The sequence below is a fragment of the Pseudorasbora parva genome, chromosome 13 (assembly GCF_024679245.1).
Source record: "Pseudorasbora parva isolate DD20220531a chromosome 13, ASM2467924v1, whole genome shotgun sequence".
NCBI lineage: Eukaryota > Metazoa > Chordata > Actinopteri > Cypriniformes > Gobionidae > Pseudorasbora > Pseudorasbora parva.
The window spans coordinates 8,374,538-8,385,737 of record NC_090184.1 but is presented as its reverse complement, the minus strand read 5'-3'; the positions used below and the strand labels follow the sequence as shown (position 1 = coordinate 8,385,737).

The 11,200-nt window shown below is 39.2% G+C and overlaps 1 protein-coding gene across 1 annotated transcript; it reads left to right on the top strand.

The window, feature by feature from the left end:
- Positions 1 to 2,405: 2,405 nt before the first annotated feature.
- LOC137038045 (taste receptor type 1 member 1-like) lies at positions 2,406 to 9,418 on the top strand. The gene is made up of 6 exons (XM_067412484.1): positions 2,406 to 2,587; positions 2,718 to 3,015; positions 3,158 to 3,904; positions 4,089 to 4,301; positions 4,667 to 4,787; positions 8,484 to 9,418. Exons 1-6 carry the CDS (start codon positions 2,406 to 2,408, stop codon positions 9,416 to 9,418), a joined length of 2,496 nt encoding a protein of 831 aa, XP_067268585.1.
- Positions 9,419 to 11,200: the final 1,782 nt, after the last annotated feature.

Genomic DNA, 11,200 nt, shown 5'->3' with positions numbered 1-11,200 from the left:
TCTGTTAATCTTGTGAATTGGTACGTTTCGTCAGGCCGTGAAGAAATATAGAGCTGAGTATCGTCAGCATAAGAATGAAAACTAACGCCATGCTTCCTAATGATATCTCCCAGTGGTAGCATATACATGGTGAAGAGCAACGGTCCTAACACTGAGCCTTGCGGTACTCCATACTGAACTTGTGATCGGTGTGACATCTCTTCATTTACTGCTACAAACTGATTTAAACCATGCCAATGCAGTTCCACTAATGCCAACATAATTTTTGATTCTATTCAGAAGAATATTGTGATCGATAGTATCGAATGCAGCGCGAAGATCGAGTAACAGTAATAGAGAGATACACCAACGACCAGATGATAAGAGTAAATCATTTGTAACTCTAATGAGAGCAGTCCCATTACTTTGATACGGCAAAATCCTGACTGGAAATCCTCACATATACCATTTCTTTCTAAAAAGGAACATAATTGTGAAGACACAGCCATTTCCAGTATTTTTGATAGAAATGGTAGATTTGAGATTGGCCTGTAATTGACTAATTCTTTAGGATCAAGTTGCATTTTTTTAATAAGTGGTTTAATTATAGCCAACTTAAAAGATATCGGTACATATCCTAATGTCAAGGATGAATTAATAATAATAAGCAGAGGATCTATGACCTCTGGAAGCATCTCTTTTAGTAGTCTAGTCGGTATAGGGTCAAGCATACATGTTGTTGATTTTGATGATTTAACAAGTTTAGCCAATTCTTCTCCTCCTATAGCAGTGAATGAGTGTAATTTTTCCTCAGTGACACTACAATGCTCTGTCTGAAGTGATACTGTGGTAGACGGCTGCATGGTAATAATTTTGTTCCTAATCAATCTTACTAGTAAAGAAGTTCATAAAATCACTACTGCTGTGCTGTTTACAAACGTCAGAAGTTGAAGCTTTATTTTTTGTTAATTTAGCCACTGTATCGAATAAATGGCTAGGGTTGTGTTTGTTTTCTACTAAAAGAGTTGTGAAACAAGCAGATCTAGCAATTTTAATGGCCTTTCTATATGCAATCATGCTCTCTTTCCACAAATTGCGAAAAACCTTCAGTTTTGTTTTCTTCCAGCTGCGCTCCATTTTTCTGGCTGCTGTTACAAGGGCCCGAGTGTGCTCGTTGTACCATGGCGTTGGATCATTTTCCTTAATCTTCTTTAAACTACGGGGAGCAACTATGTCTAAAGTGCTAGTAAGGAGAGAGTCAATAGTTTCTGTTGCACATCAAGTTCCTCTAGGCTATCTGTAATGCTGAGGAGATGAACTGATCTTTAGTCGCAGTGGTTATAGTCCTGCCGTATTTGAAGCGAGGGGATGGCTTTGCAGCCTTAGGTAAATTAAGTATACATGATACTAGGTAATGATCTGAGATATCCTCGCTCTGCTGCAGAATTTCAACGGTATCAACATTTATTCCATGTGACATTATTAAATCTAAAGTATGATTATGGCGATGAGTGTTTCCTGATACATTTTGTCTAACTCCAATAGAGTTTAGAATGAAACGTCAACGTCAATTTCTCGAGATGAGGTGAAAAAAGACTGGATAGGGAAAACTCTGGCTTTGTGTGGATGTGGCTTTGTGTGTGTTAGTTTCCTATTTGTCTGGCGTTGTTTATGTTAATGTGTAGTTATGTTGCGACTCCTGCGGTTTTTCTTTTCTTATTAAAAGACTCTTAATTCACTTTTGTTTTGTGTGTTTTAATCTACAGATTATACCTAGAGGGATGTCTAGATATGCTACCCTCTCATATGATTTCTTATAAGTTTGTGTAAATCAATTGACACCTGTTGTTTAATGGAACACTGGTAATTTATGTTTAATATGACACTTGTGGGGTGACAAATATAGAATAACGTCAAAAACATTTAAATTTATGCAGGAACTGGGTTAAGCAAATTAAAAAATTAAAAGTATATGTGTACAGCAACAGTGGGCATTCAAAATATATAATTTTAGCATTTGTTTTTCAGACTCCAGGGAGAGGTTTTATACTTAAATGTGATGTGTAAACAGAAGCTGCATAAAATCTCATGTACTGTAGTATACACATGCCACTCAACTTTTTGCTCGACACTTATAATCTTTGAACTTTTAGTGATTCTAATCCAACTGTAAACCCCTGCTTAGAGTTTAGGTTACAGTTTGTAAAATATGCTATATGAGTGTGGTGTAATGCTCTATTTAATAACTGATTGACATTTGTTTTGTGAGTTTAGATATGGAAATGAGCATTTGTATCACTGAATATAGTGGTTTAAGCAAATTGAAATGTGTTTTAAGAAAATTAAGAGTATAATATGAGCCTGACTCTCAAACAACTTGCCACTGCACATCTCACAGCTTCATGAACAACAGACCATCTTAAACAATGTGTCTCAGTAGCATTTGCATTTTCCTTGTGGGCTTTACTAATTGTTTCTTTTTCAAAGTTTCTTGCTCAAAATCTGAGTTTAGCTTGGAAGGAGATTACTTGTTGGGTGGCCTTTTCCCTTTACATGAAATTGAAAAAGCAACACCCCTGTTTTCTCCAGAGACCACTGAATGTTTCAGGTAAGGATTTTTTTATTTGTCAGTTTATCGATATGCAATATTGTAAATCAAAGCAGAATTTCCTTAAAGTCAAATCTATAAAGTGAAAATTCAATTGCATGCTATTAACTTTTACACTGATGTTTTCAAGGCACAGTTCTTCAAAATCTGGCTATCAGATGTTGCAAGTAATGAGGTTTGCTGTTGAAGAGATTAATAACTCCACAACTCTTCTGCCAAATGTTTCTTTGGGATATGAAATTTTTGACCATTGTTCTAATACCAAGAATTTCCCTTCAGTCTTAAGTTTTATCTCAAATAATGGATCAATAAAACCTAAAGAAAAACTGAACTACTATCGGCCTAAAGTGATTGCTTTAACAGGGCCATATGGAAGCACAAGAACAATTAGTGTTGCACAACTGCTCACAACAGACCTTATACCAATGGTAAATAGTTTATCTTTATACTGTTTACATAATAAAACACTTACTTACTGGCCTTTTTTTCTGGACTACCAGTTTACTATACATACAAAGTATAACACCTAATGAATTGATTATAATTTAGTGTTTTCTTTAACTTTCAAAGGTGAATTATGGAGCAACAAGCTATGCATTAAGTAACAAATTTCAGTATCCTTCTTATGTAAGAACAAGCCCTAGCAACAAAATCCTGATAGAAATGATCATTCGTATCATACGATGGTTTGGATGGAACTGGGTTGCCTTTCTTGGTTGCCAAGATGATTACAGTTCAGACGGACTAAAGCTGTTTACAGAGTATATAAAAAATTCTGGCATTTGTATGGCCTATCAAGAGGATCTCAGCCTAAACACAAACTACAGTTTAACACTTCAAAAGATTGATTTGCTCAACGTCAATGTGATAATTGTTTTTGCTCTGCCTCAATATGCAAGAAAAATTATAAAAGCAGCCATAGCGAACAACATCCAAGACAAAGTATGGATTGCAAGTCAAGAATGGGCTATGAATCAACAGCTTCCCAGAGAGCCAGGAATCGGGAAAATTGGCACAATCCTTGGTATTACAGAGAGATTCTTATCGATACCTGGATTTAATGAATTTGTCTATAAAGACAGAAGAAGAACTGATGTTAACCATAATGAAGAGAGTGACAACCAGAGTAAGAGTAAGACGTGTAATCAAGTTTGTGCTTACTGCCCATTGCTGACCGCAGAGGACATTATAAATGAAAATCCCACATTCTCCTTTGCCATCTATGCTGCCATATACACCATAGCTCATGCATTACATAAGGTTCTGCAGTGCAACATGAATGGATGCCGCAAAAACACAGAGGTTAAGCCATACATGGTAAGGGAATTCATTTGAATTTATGACGATGAATTATCCTTAATTCCATTGTTACTTCAATAATGTTTTGATTTATTAAATAATAAATACATTTTTTTACTTTTTAAAAAAAAGTTATATAAAATAAAAATTGTCTTCTTTTTTGTTGTTGTTGTAAAATAAAAAATTCCCCAACTCACAACAGCTTCTGGGAGAAATAAAGAAGTTGGATTTTCCACTCAGTGGGCGTCAGGTGAAATATGATGTTAATTATGATCCAACCGTCAATTATGCAGTTGTGCTCTGGCACACTGATGTAAATCCTCCACAGTTTGAGATGGTGGGAACGTATGATACATATCCAGAAGTGAATTTTACAATCAACAACTCTCTCCTACCCTGGCATAACAGCAGTTCTGTAAGTCTTCATTTTATGAGCCTTTATCTAAACATTTAGCTTTATATAGATTTCAGTTTTTCTTAAAGTTTTAAAATTTCTCCAAATGAAGGTCAACGCTCTCAAAACAATTAACACAATCATCACAATCGTTGTCTGCTACTTCAGAAAAACAATTAAATTTATCTTCATGTTTAAGTACTGTATTTACAGTAACAAATACTGACATCAAGACTTGATGTCAGTATTTACATGAGAATTTTGTGTGTGTTTAAGGAATTATGTCATTTGTAAATTGGAAATTAAGTAGTGTTCAGATGGCTGAGTTAATTGTTTGTAAAAGAAAAAACTGCAACTTTAATAACACATTTTTCCATTCCTTAAAGGTTCCTTACTCAAACTGCTCTGCTGAGTGCAAGGAGGGATTTTCAAGGCAACCTGCAGGTTTTCATAGTTGCTGTTTTACATGTAAAAAATGCCAGGCCAACAGCTATGTGAATTATTCTCGTAAGTACCTTAGGAAGTGGTCAATGACACTTTGGTATTTAAGTTTCTTTTGTCCTTTCCATAACCAAAATATACTTTAGTGTAAGTTTGAAACTTGTGATTTGAAGACAAAATATTTTCCCACATCCAATTTCCCAAGTTTTTAGCTGCTAGAAAATAGGCCCTTAAAGGGGTACTTCAGCACTGGTAAGATGAATCAGTATTTAAACTGGGTCATTAATGTAGTAGAAATGCGAAAGTATTTTTTAATTTGGTGCCTTCTAGACTGAGAAAAGACAGAAAATGTATTTTTGTCTCATGGGGATGAAAGACTACAATTCCCAGAATGCTTCACTGCCCTGTGAGGCCACTTCCACTTCCACCGCTACTGGATTACTGTGACTGAGTTTGAGAACAGACACTGCAATTAAATACTGAACGTGTCTGTTCAATATAATGATCGAGTCGCCGCGTAAGTCTCACAGCACTGACGCTGCAGGAGTCAGGTTACAGTTAACGTCATAAATGAGCTAATGAGCTCTCGTGATGAGAGCTGAGGTAATCGCGACCACACTCGCGGGCGGCATACATTCACAGCGCGTGTTCAGTCTGCCGCGTTTTCAGTTCATGCCTTTGGAAGCTTAACTTTCATAGGAATTAATTTGAGAAGGTAAAACACTTACATTGCTCAGGATAGGTCCTTTTAATGCCTGCAACTGCGAGCTGTGCTGTGAGTGTGATCTCCATCCCTCATGTGCGAGTTGAAAATGTGGAAGTAGCTCCCTCTGTTGGCTGTAGTCTTTAGCCTCTGGCCAAACATTCCAAAGATGATGCAAATATCGTCAATTTGCGTCATGGGAGGATTTTTTCCAGAAATAAAATGCGCAAATCTCTCCTCTCAGGGGGATATGAGGGGGGGAAGCACAATCATTTGAATATACTCCAGGGTATCTACTAATACAAAGCCATATGCTAATCACTGAAGTTACCCTTTAATGTAACCTGCTAGCTATTACTACATTGTACAAGCTGTTTTTTGGTACAGAGCAGGTTTTGTTAATGAAGTGGAGTAATTACGAAATGTTTAGATAGAGGAAGGAAAATTGTTGCTGCTCCACTCACTAAATCAAGTACAGTGAGTATGTTCACTGTATAAGCAGCAAACTATGTTCTAGCACAAACCTTGTGGTACCTACGTTCTATAGCCTCCTTTACCATTAGAGAGTGGACTTCTTGTTTCATAATCCACACCTGCTCTGGAGCCACCACAGTCCAGACCAAAACGTTAACCCTCAGCAGTTCTGAACTGCAGTCTGTATCCCAATTCTACAGTTTGCAGGGCCCATGAAGATATATTTGGAAGGCATAACCAGTGCCGCCGCTCCCACAAGAGTTTTCTCTCAGCACCCACGGTCAACAAATATGTGAATGCGACACCTGCGAGCATCATAAAGTAATGATGCGTAGGGCATCAAGATTGCCAGCGGCGGTACTAGGCATAACCATGCGCTGAGATAAACTACCACCTCTCGAGGCTGGTCTCGGGTATCAACCAAGCCTCATTCCCAAACCCCTGAAGTGGCTGCCCGGCAGGGAATAATTGAGAAAGATTTTTAGTGTGCGGGCACTTTCGCTGCTCCACCGCAGGTCTCTTTGGAGGCGGCGGGAGCAGAGTGCATGCGCTAAAAATGGATGAGCACCCTGGACAGTGGGAACACAACATCAATTTCCCAAGAGCTCCACAGGGGAGGCGATTTCGATCTCTCCTCCCCAGGGGGACAGCTCTGGCCGGCCTGACCGGAGCTAGGACCGTTTGCTAAATGCCTACCTAGCCTGAAGAATGGTCTTCAAATCGTCCTTAGGCTTGGAAGCCTTCTTCTGCTGCCTCCTTTGCCAAGCTCCCTCTGGAGGGGTTTGGGAAGCGACACTCTCCTTCTGCACCTGCCGGTGTGAGGAGTTGGCAGACAGATGGGGCTTCCCACCCAAGGCAGCCTGCCCTGAATAACTGGTACGGCAAGGGAGGTACTGCTGGAAGGCCGCCAACTGTTTCTTCAACTCCTGGAACCTCTCAATGATGGTATTAACCGTACCGCTGAAAAGCCCAGAAGGTGCTATCAGGGAATCCAGAAGAAAAAATGTCTCCCTTTTCTTCCCCCGACACATTTAGCCATTAATGTCTCTCCACACACACCAACCCAGCCATGGAGCGGCCGATAGCTGGGGCAATCTCCTTGGTGATGCGGGCTTCTGCAGCTCCATGATATCTTTCGGAGAGGGCTCCTTGCCTTCATCCAGCTTGTTTTAGTAGGCCTGCAGAACCGCCATGGTGTCCAGGCAGCTACCAGTTCGACCGGCTGCCATATATGCTCAGCCCAACAGAGAGGAAGTATCTCTGCATGGCTTGGTGGGCAGCACCGGGGTTTTAAGGGACAGCGCAGCATCAGGTGAAATATAGCTTGTGAGAGCCTCTTCCACCCAGGAATCGTCCCATAGCCATACTCAGCCACCCTCCAGCACGTTACCGAAGTCCAGTACTAGGGGATTGGAGGAACGAGCTGAATGTGGCCTCTCCCAAGACTTGCACAACTCATTGTGCAAGTCTGGGAAGAATGGTAAGCCCCGGCGTTGAGGCTGAGCCCGCTGCTTGAAAAGGTTCCCATGCAGCCTGGACTTCAACTCTCTCTTGTGGCCAGTCGATGCTGAGTTTGGCCACAGCACGGGTCAAAACCTCCACCAGTTCTTCTCAAGTGGGAGGGTGAAAAGGAAGTTCAGCCTGCACTTGTGCAGCTGGATTGTGTCCGTGCTCATAATTTAATGATGACACGGGTGCACACACCTTCTAAACCGCTCGCTCGCTTGCCATGCTTAAACTTTAGATATCTTGGCTTTCATACAAAACCAAATAGACGAACAATTCAACACAGCGCCTCGCTGAAGAGCAAAAGCTGTCTGTATTCTGTGCTTGTGTCCCTATGTAGCTTTCGCATATGCCATCACATACTACGTCATGATGTAGCACCACTCACAGTTGGAGACGTATTTTAAACGGGCATCCAGGAGGAATGATTTATCTCTCTCATGATGCCTGATAGATTCAACCACAAATGCCTCTCTGTGGCCATCATAGCTGCCATGGAGCGGTCGATAGCATAGGCTGGTATGCCAAAACTGCCATTGTATGCAGGCATGCAGCAGCCCGACCCACCCCCATATAAGCCCTGCACACCATAGCAGAATGACTAAGTTTGCTGGATCTTTCATTAAATATAATGAATAAATTAACAGTTGTTATTTTTTTATTTTTTTTGAATAATTGTTTTTGTAGTTTTCAAATATATTTTTGTAACGATTTTAATGATTATATTTATTGAACAAAATAAACTGCAAACTTCGCTAAAGTGATTATTTTGAGCAAATAGGCTATTAACTTAGACATTATAAAACATATTATTTATAAAAATAATTCAGCTAAAATAATGTCTATTTTAAAAGGCCCTACTTGCTACCTCATATTCTAAACAAAATAATCCACTTTTATGGCTCAAAATCTGTTGCTCCATAAATGTTCAATACAAACTTTTTTTTTCTGTAATCATGCACAACTGAATAGAGAAAATATTTTTTTCCCAGACCCCGTTGTATCCTACTGTTTTCACAAGGGTATGGGTTTTGGCAAAAAATTATTATAAACATTCATATTACTTTATTGTTTTTCAGGGGACCCCTACACCTGTTTATCATGTGCAGAAAGTGAATGGTATGATGACATGACCATGAGGTGTAAGTCACGTCATGTTGACTATCTTCAGTTCACAGAAATCCCCTCCATCGCTGTCCTGGTTTCTGTCTCATGCATAATTATTTCACTCATTGCCATGTTTTGCCTTTTCGCCTACAATTACAACACACCAGTGGTGAGGTCTGCTGGTGGTAGCATGAGTCTTCTTATGTTGGTATGTTTGATTTTGTCTAGCATAAGTACATTCTTTTTCTTTGGAAAACCCACATCTACACATTGCATCCTGAGAAATGTCATATTTGCATTTTTCTTCACTGTCTGTATTTCCTGTTTAACGGTCCGTTCCTTTCAAATCATTTGTGTTTTTAAAATGGCCGCTCAGTTCCCTAAGGTGCACAGCTTTTGGGTTAAGCACAATGGCCAGTGGCTCTTCGTTGCATTTACTTCTGTCATTCATTTCATTTTTTGTGTGTTATGGATGACAGTCTCTCCTGTCAAAGTTGCAATGGACTCGTCGACTTATAAAGACCAAATTATTGTCATCTGTGAAAGAGCAAATTCTGTAACCTTAGCCATAGTTGTGTTTATAAGCTGGTTTCTTGGTTTCATGTGTCTCTTTTTTTCTTACATGGGACGAGATCTGCCGAAAAACTACAACGAGGCCAAATCTATAACCTTCAGTATCATTTTGTACTGTCTGACCTGGCTTGTTTATTTCACAATATTCCTTTCTGTCAAAACCAGGTACATTTATCTTTTGAATGCAATGGCCCAGATATCCAGTATAAATGGAATTCTCTTCAGCTATTTCATAACAAAATCTTACATCATGATATTCCAACCACAAAAGAACACTCCTGCATACTTTCAAACATCTATTCAGAATTACACCCAAACCATTAGTAGGACTTAGTTTTAGACATTAGTCTTTGTGTACCCACATTATTTTTCCACATAAGAATATGAATGTAAGTTGATTGTGCAAGGCTTCCAGTTATTTTAGTGTACAAAAACTTGATATTGTAAACTGGTATTTGTAATCATATTATTTTAGTCTTGTATCGTATGTGTAAGAACACTGATTTGTAGAGCAAATACTAATAAATAAAAACTGCACTTTGTTTCTTCTAGTTATTTACAGTATTGTTCAAAATAATAGCAGTACAATGTGACTAACCAGAATAATCAAGGTTTTTCGTATATTTTTTTATTGCTACGTGGCAAACAAGTTACCAGTAGGTTCAGTAGATTGTCAGAAAACAAATGAGACCCAGCATTCATGATATGCACGCTCTTAAGGCTGTGCAATTGGGCAATTAGTTGAATTAGTTGAAAGGGGTGTGTTCAAAAAAAATAGCAGTGTGGCATTCAATCACTGAGGTCATCAATTTTGTGAAGAAACAGGTGTGAATCAGGTGGCCCCTATTTAAGGATGAAGCCAACACTTGTTGAACATGCATTTGAAAGCTGAGGAAAATGGGTCGTTCAAGACATTGTTCAGAAGAACAGCGTACTTTGATTAAAAAGTTGATTAGAGAGGGGAAAACCTATAAAGAGGTGCAAAAAATGATAGGCTGTTCAGCTAAAATGATCTCCAATGCCTTAAAATGCAGAGCAAAACCAGAGAGACGTGGAAGAAAACGGAAGACAACCATCAAAATGGATAGAAGAATAACCAGAATGGCAAAGGCTCAGCCAATGATCACCTCCAGGATGATCAAAGACAGTCTGGAGTTACCTGTAAGTACTGTGACAGTTAGAAGACGTCTGTGTGAAGCTAATCTATTTTCAAGAATCCCCCGCAAAGTCCCTCTGTTAAAAAAAAGGCATGTGCAGAAGAGGTTACAATTTGCCAAAGAACACATCAACTGGCCTAAAGAGAAATGGAGGAACATTTTGTGGACTGATGAGAGTAAAATTGTTCTTTTTGGGTACAAAGGCCACAGGCAGTTTGTGAGACTACCCCCAAACTCTGAATTCAAGCCACAGTACACAGTGAAGACAGTGAAGCATGGAGGTGCAAGCATCATGATATGGGCATGTTTCTCCTACTATGGTGTTGGGCCTATTTATCGCATACCAGGGATCATGGATCAGTTTGCATATGTTAAAATGCTTGAAGAGGTCATGTTGCCCTATGCTGAAGAGGACATGCCCTTGAAACGGTTGTTTCAACAAGACAATGACCCAAAAACACACTAGTAAACGGGCAAAGTCTTGGTTCCAAACCAACAAAATTAATGTTATGTAGTGGCCAGCCCAATCTCCAGACCTTAATCCAATTGGGAACTTGTGGGGTGATATCAAAAATGCTGTTTCTGAAGCAAAACCAAGAAATGTGCATGAATTGTGGAATGTTGTTAAAGAATCATGGAGTGGAATAACAGCTGAGAGGTGCCACAAGTTGGTTGACTCCATGCCACACAGATGTCAAGCAGTTTTAAAAAACTGTGGTCATACAACTAAATATTAGTTTAGTGATTCACAGGATTGCTAAATCCCAGAAAAAAAAATGTTTGTACAGTCAAAGGTAGACACTGCTATTTTTTTGAACACACCCCTTTCAACTAATTGCCCAATTGCACAGCCTTAAGAGCGTGCATTTCATGAATGCTGGGTCTTGTTTGTTTTCTGGCAATCTACTGAACCTACTGGTAACTTGTTTGCCACGTAGCAATAAAAAATATACTAAAAA